The following is a 15,464-nucleotide window of genomic DNA, read 5'->3' on the forward strand; positions in this document are numbered from 1 at the left end:
GGGCGGGACCAGCCACATTCGGGCCCGGGCGGGTGAGGGCGGAAAACCAGCCTTGGAGGGACGACTCGGGACTGCGGTTTGCGTTTGGGACGCCGCGTCCGAGTGCTGGAGGCACGGGGGGCGCCGCGGCGTGGCTGCGCCCTCTGAGCCTCCGCGGGCGCCCGGGGCCGTGATGGCATCTGGGGCGCGGCGGGGTGGAGGGGGACGAGCAGTACCGGGGCAGGTATTTCGGGATCCCCGAGTGAGAGTGAGCAAAACAGACGTGAGATGAGGTTCTAGAGGCTGCTCCACCCCAGGGTCGCCTGGGATGGGGACCTTACTTAGTGCGTGGAGGGGCTGGAGCGGTGCCCCAGGGTCCCCGCGTGGAATTCACTCTGAAAACCGGCTTCCGGATTTTGCCTCTGCTGAAGGTTATTCAGAGCCCCCCGCGCGAGCCTCCTGGCCCCGGGGCGACGTGGGCCTCGAGCACGAGGGCGTGCGAAGGCTGGATCGGGGCTGGGGTTGGGGTTACCGGTGTGATGCGGCGAGGGGGGCTGCAGGGGTGGGGCACCCTGTGGGTGGAGGGGGGTAGGCGTGGGTTTGGGGGGTAGATTGTCCGGCCCCGGGAAGGACCACGCGAGCCCGGGGCCCAGGGAAACCCGCGATTCAGGACGAGATTCTCCTGGAGAGGAGACTGGGGACAGTTCTCCGAGAATTTGGGGAGACATTCGGCGAAAAATCCGGAACTCTGATGGCGCGATTAGGCGCGGAGCTTCAGACTGCACCAGGGTTGCTCTCGGGAAGAGGAGAGGAGCCGCAGACCGCGTGCCCGCAGCCAGGCATGGGCGTGGGGTCGGCCGGGGCCCAGCGGACCCAAGTCGGGAGGAGCTTGGCTCTGGCCGCCCGGGTCCCTGCTCCTCCTCTGCCCCAGCAGGACGAGCCGATCAAAACTTTGCCTTGTCCTTGAATCAGCGAGTTATACGTATTGGGTGGGTATTTATGGACGGTGAATGGTACGGAGGAGCGCGGTGATCTGCAGGGCAGCTGTTCCAATCCAGCTGATGAAACGACTCTTGACTAGTGGGAACTGCCCTCAAAGTGTGCCCTTTTGTGATGAATTTGGAAGAGTTTCCAGTTTTTATGTTTAAAAGCGTGGCTTTCCTGTTTTGTGTCGTCTCTGCGAAAGGGATTGGGGAATGGGGAGAAGAAACTGCAGAGGGCCTGTGTTCCCAAGACTTCCTGTGCATTCGCTGGAGGGGAGGGTGTGGAATTCAAGGAGCTGTCTGGGGGACGGGAATGGTGCAGGTGTTAGGGTGTGGCAAGGCAAGAAAGTGCGTGTTAATCTAAATGGAGATCGCGTCACCTCTACTATTTGACATATTCATTTAGGATTATTTTAAAAAGGAATTGCCTAAAGGTTAGACCAACTGGGATATCTGGAGACTTGAGTACTGGAGAGTGTACGTAGAATAATTACTTTCATCCAAAATCCCCAGTCTACAAATACCTTCAGTTTTCTGCCTCCGTAGACCTCTATTGACCATCTTCTGTTTGCATTTCCTTTTGACTCATAGGGCTCTCGGCTTTCTCAGCATAGTATTAATGGCATAACACTTTAGAGACACTTTTCTCATTTTATAGATACTTTCATGGATCTCTGAAAAACAATTCCTTGTTTGAAGTGAGACCTCTTCAAAGCAGGTCTTTAACACAAAATTGAGGCTTTTAACAGGTTAGCCTTCCCATTCGGATGTCCCATAAGCTGAGGAATCTTCTCATTCGTACCCTCCTCCTGCATCTCCTGCATCCCTCTCTATCCTTACACTCTAAACTACTGCTACAAAATACATTCCTAATGACTGCTCCCACCATACACACAAGAAGAAAAAAAAAATAAAAGGAAGAAAAAAAGAAGAGCTGTGGGGCCAGGACTAGAAAATAAACATGTCAGTCTGTCCCACAACAGTTGAAAATACTGAATATCTCTTAAAATGTTTATCCTCTGAATGTAACAAAAATTGAAATGAATTTCCATTAGCTCAGTTGTTCAGCTGTCCTGCCACACTACAGATACCGAGTTCCTTTCAAATATGTGTCTAATATTGTTCACTGTATCAAATCCACTTTGGGAATTGTTATTTATTATGTATTTTAAATGGTACATTCTTGGGCATAGTGAACCTTTCATTTTGCTATAAGGACTCTTGAAAAAGAATGAAAAATGTTTTCCTTTCTAGCATAGCATAGTTTTCCCTACCTGCCACCTATGCTGACAAATAGGCATCCTATCTTTTCAGATTTTATAGCATTAATTAACAAGAATAACGTGCCTCCTTTAGCAGACTTCTTTGTTGTTGTTCTTGATAACATTTGACATATTCGTCTTCTAAAATAAGAGTACAAGAATTTCTATTAACTTTTGCATTAGTGACAAAAAGGCTAAGGCCAACAAAGGGAATAAATGAGAACTAGTTTATTTTAAAACCACGATTCTAAGAGAGTCAGAGTTTTGATATATATTTGATGGGTGCATTGACACCTAGCTTTTTAAAAGGAAATCGTTGATGTTCATATTGAGATACAGCTAGATCCTGAAACACTTTCTGAATCACTAAATATATGTAAGCCTATGCACATTTTTTGGTCCTATTGTAATCCCCTTGGCAGCTAGCATTCCATATATGGAATCTGTGGTCACCTGCAGTTAATCATGCTTTCTATTTAACTAGAATTCCTGTCTTACAAAGAGGTTAGAAAGAAATTTATTAGTGTGATCTAAGTACTGAGAGTACAGAGAAGTCAATCTTTTGATTTACCTTTGAGCTGGTAAGAATTTTCAATTCTTTGATTAACACAAAAATCAGCCATTAACGATTATCTGTGTTATAGGGGTAGTGGGAAGGAAGAAAATGCACCTGAGGAGAAGTGTATAGAAACTTTGAAAATAGTGATAATTTTTTATTTCTTAACTTTGAAGGTGAGCATGTTAGTGTTCATTTTATTATTTTTTAAAACATGCTTATATGCTATATATATAGCCTTTTGTATTTATATCTTACAAAGAACGTTAAAAGAAACAAGCAACACAGAGGATCAACAAACCAAAAGCTATTCTTTGAAACAATACATAAACTCTGCTGTGGTTGAACAAGTAAAAAATAGAGAAGGCAAAGATAAAGCAATATTAGGAATAAAAGGAGGCATAGTCAGAGAGAGGACAGATGTTTTAGATAAATAATTTAAATGTGTTATTTCAATTAATTTGAACAGACAGAATGAGAAATTTCCTGCAAAAAAGAAATTACTAACTGACTCAAGGAGATATACAAAACCTAAATAGACTCAAAACCGTTAAAGACAATTGAACTGAAAGTTCAATATCTTGAAACACAGACACCTTCATATCCATCAAGCTCAGTACTGTGATAGGTAAATTCTTCCATAATTATATGGAACAGATAATCTCTACCGTATATAAATTGTTTCCAAGAACAGAAAAAAGTAGAATTGTCTTTAACATTTTACAGGGATTGTATGATATTGAAAAGTAGTAGCCTGATTTCACTTATGGACATATATTTGAAATAATAAAATAAATAGCAAACCAAACCAATAGTGTATTTAAAAAGCTATCGTGTCCATGTAAGATTTGTCTCAGGAATGGGAAGATGGTTTCATATTACAAAATCTATTATTGATTTTTTTGTTTTTTGTTTATTTTTGAGAGAGAGAGAGAGAGAGAGAGAGAGAGACCAATCATGTGTGTGTGTGCACGTATGAGTGGGAGGAGGGGTAGAGAGGGAGAGAGAGAATCCTAAGCAGGTGACATGCCCAGCATAGAGCCCAGTGCATCTCGATCTCGCCACCCTGAGATCATGAGCTGAGTGGAAATCGAGTCGGTCACTTAACTGACTGATCCACCAGGTGCCTTAGAAAACCATTGTTGTATTTTAACATAACATATTCAGAGAGAAAAACTATGTTTCAAAAAAGTGGGAAACTATATTAATTGCTATAAAATATTCTTAGCAGACTGGGAATGTAAGGGAATGAACTTTTTTTTAACACATTAAAGTATGCCTAACAAAAATTAATTAATGAAAAAAGACAGGAAGAAAGAATGGAAAAGAAGAGGAAAGGGAAGGAAGGTTAGAAGGAAGGAAGTCATAATGAATAGTGAAATGGTAAAAGCATTATCTTTAATGTTAGAAAAAAATCCACAATGCCCATTATAGCTGTTCCTATTCAGTATTCTACTGGAGGTCCTGATAAGCACATATATCAGATAAAATATGTAATAGTAATAATGAAAGAGGTTAAGGATTTAAAGAAAGAAATCTGATTGCCATCTTGCCAGCTATAGGATTGGCTACATGGGAGATCCTACACTATCTTGACAGACTACTGGAATTAGTAAAAGTAAACAAGTTTCCTGGATAAAAAACATAGAAAGATTTTTTATGGAATTAGCTGATCATAAGAATTTTTTTAAAGAGTAGGAGGCTAACAAAAGCAAACATAATTTAAAGGAGATAATAGGGATTGGGGTCACCATAACAAACACTAAAGTTTATAATAAAGCTATATTAATGAAAACTATATAGATAGTTGATGTAGAGATAAACATATATATTGATGAAATAATTCAGAGGGTACAGAAAAAGATTCTGTAATTGATGTCCATGCATATGATGTATGCAGCATTATTATTGTGAGTTAAGAACGAAAGAATTGCTCAGTGATGGTTCTAGATAGTTGTCTACCATATGGCAAAAGAGAAGATTAGATATCTACAGTGCATCACACTCTTGATGAGTAAAATATTAAAATGTTGGAAGTAACTTTAAAAATTTTTAAAGAAAATACTAGATAATATATTTATGACAGGGTAGGGGGGAGATATTAATACAAAAAGTATAAGCTAGGAGAAGTGTTTAATAAAATTGACTACTTTAAAAAACTAAAGGAGGGGTGCTGGGTGTCTCAGTGGGTTGAATGTCCCAACTCTTGGTTTTGGCACAGATGATGATCTCATGGGTTTTGAGCTCAAGCTCCGAGTTGGGCTCAGTGGGGCTCAGCAGGGAGGTGGGGATAGGGGGGCATGTATGTGTCTGCTTGAAGATTCTCTCCCTCTACCCCTCTTGTGCTCTCTCTCTCTCTTTCTCAAATAAATAAATAAAATCTTAAAAAAACTGAAGGAAATACTTAATAAATTTGACTACCTTAAAAGTGAAGCACTGTTTATCAGAAAGATACCACTAAAAGAATAAAAAAGCAACCTACATATCTTACAAGTAAAGTGTAATAAAAATAGACGAATAATACATGAAATGATTAAATGAGAGGATTGGATAATTTACAGAAGGTAAAAGGCAAATTAACACAGGAAATTATAATCTCACTAGAAATTAAGAAAGTGCACATTAAATTGATACCTATAGAATGGGCAAAAAATAGAAAAGCCAAGTATAATTAATTGTAGTGGAGGATGTGAGAAATAGAAGGGTCTAATATTCTGGGGGATAGTAATATAAATTGATGTTAGTGATTTGGACAGCAATTTGGCAATAGTTAATGGAATTGTAGTAATATATTTCTAATTTAATATTCTGTACCTGCAAAGCTGTTTATTGCAGTGTCATTTGTAATAGAGAAAATGGAAAATAAGAATACAATCTAAATGACTGTCATAGGGGAATGAGCACAATAAACTGGTATAGTCACAGAAAAATCTTAAATACATTGTTGAGTGAGTATTCATTGTTGAGTGAACAAATTCATTGTTGAGTGAAAAATGCAAGTTGCAAAAGGATGCATAAAGACACTTATCACCTTATATTTTATAAGCACACATATATATAATAATAAGTACAAAAACTTACAGAGGAAGTATAAATGCCAAATTAGAAAAAACTCTTCCTTAAGAGAGAGAAATGGAAATGGAGTAGAACATAGCCATATGTGTACATTTTAATTTAAAAAATGAAGCAAAAAGGCACCTGGATGGCTCTGTTGGAAGAGCATGAAACACTTGATCTCGGGGTCATGAGTTTGAGCCCCATGTTGGATGTAGAGTTTACTAAAAACAACAAACAAAAACAAAAAAAAAATGAAGCAAAAATTGCAAAATATTAATTAAAAAATCTAAATAAATACATGCACATTTATTATAGTATGTTCTATTTGACTTAAATATTTCATATTTAACTTCAAATTCCTTTTTTTAAAAGATTTTATTTTATTTATTCATGAGAGACACAGAGAAGAGAGGCAGAGAGATAGGCAGAGGGAGAAGCAGGCTTCCCATGGGGAGCCTGATGCAGGACTCAATCCCAGGACCCCGGGATCATGACCTGAGCCTAAGGCAGACACTCAACCACTGAGCCACCCAGGTGTCCCTCAAATACTTTTTAAAGAGTTGTGATTAAAATATATTGAACATGGCTTTCTTTTGATAGTCTGAAATACCAACTATAGAGTTCACACATAGTTGGATCAATAGGTGCATTATTAAATAAAACCATTTTTCACCTATGGTGACAACTATATTCTTAGGGATAATATTCAATTGAACATTTATAATATGTTTGAGTTATTTTTAACAGCATATAACTTACTGCTTTATTTTCCCAGCAATCTGATTATGACTCTGTGAAGGTGACTTTTTTGTTATATTTAAATTAAATGACACTGTTATATGTTGAATCTATTTTTGAGTTGTTTTCCTTAACTAATTCAAGCAGGAATAAGATAGATCTTACATTGCAGTAACATTTAGAGCACATATTAGTAAAGATTTGGTTATGCGTATGTATATGCATATATATTTACAGTTTGTTACCACCATGACTTAAAGTCTTTTAATTTTGAAAAGGAATTTGTTTTATATTTGATTATATCAGAAATGAAATAATTTGTAGTTATTATCCAATTTTGTCTTGCTGAAATTATGCAAATTTGTAAATTTGAAAGTGCTTCTCACTGCCAATTTGTAGAGGTGGGCGTGCAAAGAATGCTTTTTATATCAATGACAATGTAATCCATTTTTTAAAACTGTTTTTGATGCTATACTTTATATTCCAAAGGACTTACCTATATTGTAAACAGTTTAATAGCTTTTCACAAATTTACAAACTGTGCAATCATTACCACAATCTAATTTTAGAATATTTCTATCACCTTAAAAAGAAACTTCATGCTCATGTACAGTCACTTGCCAGTCCTACCCCAGCGCTATGCAACTACTCTAGTCTGTTTCTATATATTTGCTTTTTTTGGACATTTAATATAAACAAAATCATACAATATGTACTCGTTTGTGTCATTTCTTTCAATGAGCACGTTTTTAAGGTTTATTTGTGTTGTAGCATTGCATCAGTTCCTTTTCTCTTTTTATGGCTAAATAATATTGCATTTGAATGTGCACATTCTATCTATTTGTAAAAAGATAGCCCCGTGCATTGTTTTCACTCTTTTGCTACTGTAAATAATGTTACTGTGAATATTCATGTCTTAGTTTTTGTGTAGATGTAGGTTTTCATTTCCTGTCAGTAGGAGTGAAATTTCTGGATTATATGTTAATTATGTGATTAGCTTTTTAAGAAACTGCCCAACTATGTTCCAAATTTGCTGCACCATTTTATGTTTCCACTAGTAGTGCATGAAGGTTCCAGTTTTCTTACATCCTTGGCAACACTTGTTATTTTTCTATCTTGTTTATTTTGGCCATCCTAGTGGGTATCTCATTGTGATTTAAGTTTGCATGACTATAGTGCCTAATGATGTTTGGCATCTTTTCATCCACTTATTGACTATTTATGTATTTTCTTTGGATAACATCTATTCAAATCCTTTGCCCCCTTTTTTTTCTGGTGTTTGTCTTTTTATTATTGAGTTTTAAATGTTTTTAATTTTTTTTGGTATAAGTCCTTATTATGTGATTAGAAAATATTTTCTCTCATTATGTAGGCTGTAATTTCATTTTCTGTATGGTATTTTTTAAAGAGCAAAAGTTTTAAATTTGATTAGTAAGTTACATTAATTTTTCTTTCATCATTTATGCTTTTGGTGTTAGAAGACATCATTGCCTGACCCAAGATCATGAAGATTTATTCTACAGTTTTCCTATAAATAGTTTTAGTTCCTTAGGTCTGTGATCCACTTTGAATTAATCTTATATAATATGAGGTATGAGGTAAGGGTACAAATTCATTTTTTATTGAGGATATTTAATTGTCTCAGTACCCTTGAAAAGACTATTTATTTCTCTTGGAACTTTCTGAAGTCTGCTCAAAATTGGCTAGCCACAAATGTAAAGGCTAATTTATGGGATTTCAGTCCTATATATGTTTATCCTTATGCCAGTCCACTCTGTCTTGATTGTTGTATCTTTGGTAAATTTTGAAATTGGGAAATGTAAGTCCTACAACTTTGTTGCTTTTCAAGTTTATGTGGGTCTTTAGGTCCCTTGCATTTCTATAAGGATTAGTTTTTAATTTCTGAGAAAAAGCTTTTTGGGATTTTAATAGAGATTACATTGACTCTGGTGAATTTTGGAAATTTATCTTCTGATCCATGAAGATGGTACATCTATTATGAATGGAAATAGTTGCTTACTGTTGTTTTCAGATTTTTTTTTTTTTATTACTGGTATATAGAGATGCATTTGGCTTTTGTATGTTGATCTTGTATCTTGGAACCTTACTGAATTCATTTATTTTTGATAGTTCTCTTTGTGGATTCCTTAGGATTTTCTATGTACAAGATCAAATCATCTACAAATAGAGACTCTTGCTCCTTCCTTCCCAATCTAGAAACCTTTAGTTTGTGTGTGCACATGTGCAATTGCCCTGTCTAGAAGCCCCTGTATAATGTTGAATTGAACTGGTGAGAGAGGGCATCATTGTTTTGTTCCTGATGTCCAAGGAAAGCATTCAGTCTTTCTCCATTAAGTATGATGTTGCTTGTAAGTTTTTCATAGATGCCCTTTATCATGTTGACCAAGTTCCTTTCTATTCCTAGCTTGTTGATGGCTTTTAATTGTAAATAGAGGTTAGATTTTGTTAATTGCTTGCATCTATTGAGATAATCATGTGTTTTGTTCTTTATTATTATTTTTTTAAAAACCACTTTATTGAAGTAAGATTGACATACAAAAAGCTGTACATATTTAACATATACAACTTGATGAGTATGAGTAAGTATACATCTGTGAAATCATCACCACGATCTATGACAAATCTATCCATCATGTCTAAAAGTTTCCTTTCATCCTTTTTATTTATTTGTATTATTTTCTTATGATAAGAGCACCTAACATAGGATCTACCCTGTTAGCAAAAATTTTAAGTATATAATATAGTATTGTTAACTATAGGCAGTATGCTACATAGATCTCTAGGACTTATTTTTCTTGTTTATTTTATACTATATTAATGTGACTTTTTTTTTTTAATTCTAGGTCTTCAGTTTTGCTTGTGATGCCTGCAAAAAGGTGATATTTAATGTACCTCCCAAGCTAGAGGCAGACAAAATAGTTGGCAGAGGTGAGAAATTTCAAAATAAGTGTTTTTAAAACAGAAGTTTAGTTTACTTATGCAGAAGAGTGCATGTTATCCAATTTTTGCCTTTTGGTTTTACCCTTAATCTATTTATTCTTAAATACAATTCAAGATAGTTTTAAATTCTATCCTGTTCTTTATAAGTCCATTGAATCCTGCTCCAAATGTTCTAATCTACATTTTTGTAGTTGTTTATGTTTTAATAGCTTAAGGATTACATAAAGAGTTACATGTAGGGGGCACCTGGGTGGCTCAGGTCGTGATCCTGGGGTCCTGAGATCTAGCCCCACATTGGTCTCTGTGCTGGCTGTAGGATCTGCTTGGGATTCCCTCTCTTCCTCTGCCCCTCCCTCCACTCACCCATGCTGTAAATAAGTAAGTAAATAAATAAATAAATAAATAAAATCTATAAAAAAATTAAAATGTAGAACATAACCCTTTCATTATCCTAGTATTCTAAGCATTAGAGAAGTAGAGATAAGTTGCTGAGAAAATCAGCAGGTTTTGTTTACTTTTTTTTTTTTTTTATCAGTACTAATGCTGCATTGAGGAATGTCACAAGATGAGCCATTCCATTCAAAACTGAACTTAATCAACCATTTCAACATGGAGAAATTAGAGAACTTTATAAACTTTCCCAACAGCTGGGAAACTCTACCTGGGTGGACTTTACATGTGATGTAGGGAATGTAAGAGGAAAGCATCTTGTTTTGTTTTATTTAAAAGGATATAGCTTATCCCAGACATACCAAATTCACCTTTTCAGCAAAGTGTCCCATTTTCTGGTTAAGTGTCTCATTTGATTTTTATTAAGCAAAGGTCACTTTAATTCCTATGGGAAGGAAGAAAAAAGAGGATGTAAAAAAGAGGACAGGGAGAGACCAAGAGGTTCACATTATGCTAAACATGGGAAGATGAGAGAAATATGTCATCATTCCTAAAGATGTTCACTTCTTTTTGATCCAATGTTTCCATCTGTGACAGATTGGGATTAAAGTGACAAGGCTTTACATGGGTAACCATAATCCCTTGAGAGGTTATTAAGTGAGCATTCATGTATCAGTTTGGTTGTTGTTAAAACTGAATGTTGAAGAATGAGATGAATTTGATACTCTTGATAGGAGTTTTGAACTGCTTAAATTGATATTTATGTTGTATTATTTTTGCTAGGGAAAACTCCAAGGAGAGAAGACACACGCTAGAGTTTGAGTGAGGGGTCCTGGAAGGTCAGGAATAGGAACACACAGAACTGTGGGTGGAAGGGGAGCTGATGACTGGCAGGAGGCCTGTAACAGAAAAGTGCCAGTGGGAAGATTTCAGTGATAGACTTTTCTTATTGGACTATTTGCCAAATTCATACCCTCTGTTCCTCTTTGGGCTCATGTCTGTAACTTCTGGTTGAGTCCTAAAGGACTCAGACTATAGTGTTAAGGAAAACTACTCTGTTTGTTTATTCAGCTGTGCGTGGGGGGTAGCACAGCTTTGTCATGATTGCAACACACACGCCTTTGTGATAGGGACATCATTTCATTAACTTTTAGAAGCATATAAAGGTATAAAAACACCTTACTCAATACTCTTGACTTTGTATAAAGTCAAGAATTATTTTTTAACTGAAAGACAATTATCATTTATTTATTTCTTTATTTTATTTTTTTTAATTTTTATTTATTTATGATAGTCAGAGAGAGAGAGAGAGAGAGAGGCAGAGACATAGGCAGAGGGAGAAGCGGGCTCCATGCACCGGGAGCCTGACGTGGAATTCGATCCCGGGTCTCCAGGATCGCGCCCTGGGCCAAAGGCAGGCGCCAAACTGCTGCCCCACCCAGGGATCTCTATTTTATTATTTTTTAAAGATTTTATTATTTATTCATGAGAAACACACAGAGCGGAGACATAGGCAGAGGGAGAAGCAGGCTCCCCAAAGGGAGCTCAATGTGGGACTCGATCCCAGGACCTTGGAATCACACCCTGAGCCAAAGGCAGATGCTCTCAACCACTGAGCTACTCAGATGTCCCAGTTAATCATTTTTTTATACATGTAAAGAAATGGGTTCAGATATTTGGTGAATGCAGAGGACTTGGTTTATTTTATTCTACTTCATGATTTTGAAGAAAATGTATACATTGTTTTCACACTTCTTTTTTCTTTTTTGCTTGTGTTTCTACTTTACTGCTTGGAAACTTTTGCTTGCAGTGAATTTGAAAGAGTGTCTCAGGTCTGCAGACCTCATCCAGTCGGGTGACCCTGATTTCAGAGTTCTAGATGATGGATCAGTCTACACAGCCAGCCCTGTGGTGTTGTCTGATGAGAAAAGATCCTTCACCATATGGCTTTCTGACACTAAGACACAGACACAGAAAGAGATTAAGGTGCTCCTGGAACATCAGAAGAAGGTATTCAAAATACAGTGATATTTCTAGGCATGTTTTTCTTTTCATTTAAATACTTTTAAAAAAAGATTTTATTTATGTATTCATGAGAGACACACAGAGAGAGGCAGAGACATAGGCAGAGGGAGAAGCAGGCTCCATGCGGGAACCCAATGTGGGACTCGATCCTGGGACCCCAGATCACTACCTGAGCTAAAGGCAGACGCTCAACCACTGAACCATCCAGGTGCCCCTCATTTTAAATACTTTCATTAAAAATTGCCAAGAGGACAGAGGGATAAATCAGTTTTTATCCTCTTCTTTTCCTTCCCGTTCAGTTTGCTTTCCCTTCCTCCGTCTCCCCCATCTACCCCACCAACACTGGCTAAACATTGGCTGTGGGTTTTGCTTTGTTAAATCTAAATGGCACCTTCTTTGGGTCTTCAACCCCCTGAGTCTAACTAATTGCTTTTGTGTGTCATTGTCAGTTTGGTTACCCCTCTTTTATAAGCATTTGGATTTTTTAAATTTGTGCAAACAATTTATCTATTGTTATGTCAGGGCATGAATTGATTGATCCCTTTTGTGCTTATAGCCCCAGTAATACCTAACTCAAGTCAGTAGGTATATGTTAATGTTAAGAACAGGGTTTCCAGTGCCTAAGAGGTTGATTTCAAGTGTCACAGTGACTGTGATGTTAAAATCCTGAAGTGTGGATAAGTATGAATGAACGTATATTTGGCATAGTATTGGCTGTCATTCATGGCAGTTCTAGATTCTACATCTTGAGTCCATAAGGAATGCCATTAGGAAAGTAGTCACAAAAATGATTAAATATTTAGGCTGGATTACAATGAATGGATGCTAAGTGAATTCATGACAAAATTAATTTAAATGACTATTTAGCCCATTAATAAATATTCAAGAAAATTATTTATTGATTAATTGTCAGGAAATAAAGCGGCTTTCTTGCAACACCATGAAATAAGATGGAAATCGCTGAAAAGTCCAATGGGACTTTTTTGTGGGAATGGAAGTGTTCTGTAATCTGCACTACCTGATATGATAGCCTAATATTAATGGTTAATGAGCACTAGACATGTGGCTACTACAAACGAAGGGTGGTACTTTATATTTTATTTAATTATAATCATTTTAAGTTTAAATAGTCACATATGTCTAGAGCTACCATGTTGGAGAGCACAGATGCGAGTGTTAAGGGAATGAAGAACATGCCTTTTCTTGCTCTGGTTCTCCTGAGAGCATGAGGTTTTAGTAGAAAGAACAGGCTGTCTTTAGAGTGTTCTAAAGAGGACGTGTTCCCTATCTCTATGAAGGAAAGAAGAAAATCTAAGAGTGCAGTGATGATTTTCCTCACCTGAAATTTTGGTCAGGTTAGAAAGGTATACAAAATGAAATTCTTCAGTATGAAACCTTTAAAATGTGACTACATTCTTTCTTCCCCATCTAATCAAAAAGACCTTATTATTTGGCCTGTAGCTTCAGTGTGGAAACTCCCCAGACTGAGCCTCCAGGGAGGCATGAGCTTTATGGACTGTCCACTTCTTTTCAGATAAAGTCTGCTGGGGTGCTTTTATTTATTTAATTTTCTTTCTCTAAATTCAGGTGCTGAGGAAAAGACATACTAAAGAAGCCGTTCTCAGGCGTTCCAAGAGGAGATGGGCTCCTATTCCCTGCTCAATGCTAGAGAATTCATTGGGCCCATTCCCATTATTTCTTCAACAAGTAGGTTTTACAATCTTTCTTTTGATTGGGTGTGTTTTAATTCCTAGATTTTGTTTTTGTCCAGGTTTCATAACTCTTTAGACATTTAAAAAGAAAGAGATTTGATTGAAGATATTCAGGAAGTATAATAAAAGTGAGTAAAATGAGAAAATCACTAAAAAACTACTACTAATAATTTGAGAAGGAAATTATCCTTTAAATTATCTTTATGACTTTATTCATTCATTTAGCAGCTGGCTATTGAGCACCTACTATGTCCCATCAGAGGCACTGCTCAAAGTACAACACTAGAAATAAATTTAGCCATACCCTGACTCTCATGTACGTCATCAGCCTAGTAAGGAAGACAGAGGTAGGCACACAGTTCTGATACTGAGAGATAGGTGCTGTATTAGAGATGATTTGGGTGATCTGAGAATTCATGGGATCAGCACCAAGTTCTGGGATGAAGTGTGGTACAAATCAAGAAAAGACTTTGAGGAGGAGACATCTGAGCTAGGACCTAAAGGATGGCGAAGTGTTGTTCATGTAGATAATTGTATAAGAAGAAGAGGGAGGTACAGAGGTGAAGGCGAACACCTTAGCAGCCCCCCTGGGTAGCTTAGTCCTCCTGGGTATGATGGGGGTTGGGGCAGGGAGATGAGGCACAAGAGGCAAGTAGAGGTCAAACCATAACGGGCCATGTGTGTCCTGTTAGAGAATTTAACTGTTTCCTAAAAACCAGGAGAAATTTTTAACCAGGTCAGGTTTACTTTGCATAAAGATCTAAATGGAACATAGACACTGAAAGCAGTTGTTGAGGTAGGGCTCTGGTTGCTTGCTTGCCTTTTTCTATCACTGTACTTGAGGTTTCATTCCAGTGGTGTGACTGACCCCTTCTTGTTAATGTTTTTAACTATCCTTTCAGTTTCTTTCATATTTCATACTTTCATACTTCAGTGGTATACTTTTTTCTTCTTTTCAAATTTTGTACTTTAACCACTCTGGAGGCATATTAAGAAACGATTCCCGATTTCCGGAGTTGTATGGATCATAACTAATTTTAGCCTGTGCCTTGCTAAGCCAGTCACTATATCTCAGTCCTTACTTCCTTGACATGTGTACATTTGACATAGCTGACCCTTCCCTCCTTCTCCCAATACTTTCTTCACTGGCTTGTAAGACGCCACTCACCTAGTTTTCTGCTTACCTCACTGGCCACTTGTAGGCTGTTTTGCTGGCTCTTCCTCATTGCTATGTGCCTACCCCCTCCAAACTTTGGACAGAGTTCTGGGCTCAGCCCATGAATCTTGTCTCTTGTTTATTTATATTCACTCTAGTGGTAATTGCATCCAGTCTCATAGCTTTAAGTACTGTTGTCTGTTGGAGACTTAAGACCTCATATTTCTGGAACAGACTTCCTAATTAATATTTCTACTTGGAAACTTAATGGACATTTCAAACTTGACATACGCAGCACCAAAAGTTTGTGGATTTTCTCTTAAACACATCCTCCTGTCCCAGTTAATGACACCTCCATTCTTTCAGTTGTGGAGTATTAGAGTTTGTTAGGTAAGGTTTTGCTTGTGGAGAACATACTTGTAAGTAGTTAACAGATGGAGATTATTATTACAGTGTATAAGTAGTTTACAGAATTGTTGGAGGGACTGAAGAAACAAACTTTAGTTGAACTTTCAAGAGTGAATCCAGGCTACGCTCCAGAATCCATAACCAAGGGACATGTTTTCTCCATGATGGGGTAGCCACTAATTCATTAGTAACCAAAGTGCCACTGAGTGGCTTAAGCATGACAAGAGATTTATTTAT

The 15,464-nt window shown here is 37.4% G+C and overlaps 1 protein-coding gene across 2 annotated transcripts in view; it reads left to right on the forward strand.

Annotated features, from left to right (window-relative positions):
* Positions 1-15,464, forward strand: part of DSC3 (desmocollin 3) — a 49,750-nt gene that overhangs the window by 425 nt on the left and 33,861 nt on the right. For both annotated transcript variants that reach the window (XM_025429249.3, XM_025429250.3), the window contains exons 2-4: positions 9,440-9,524; positions 11,737-11,936; positions 13,539-13,658. In XM_025429249.3, the coding sequence (XP_025285034.1) occupies positions 9,440-9,524; positions 11,737-11,936; positions 13,539-13,658 (405 nt within the window). The remainder of the gene's footprint in view (positions 1-9,439; positions 9,525-11,736; positions 11,937-13,538; positions 13,659-15,464) is intronic.

This window comes from Canis lupus, chromosome 7 (assembly GCF_003254725.2).
Source record: "Canis lupus dingo isolate Sandy chromosome 7, ASM325472v2, whole genome shotgun sequence".
Lineage (NCBI taxonomy): Eukaryota > Metazoa > Chordata > Mammalia > Carnivora > Canidae > Canis > Canis lupus.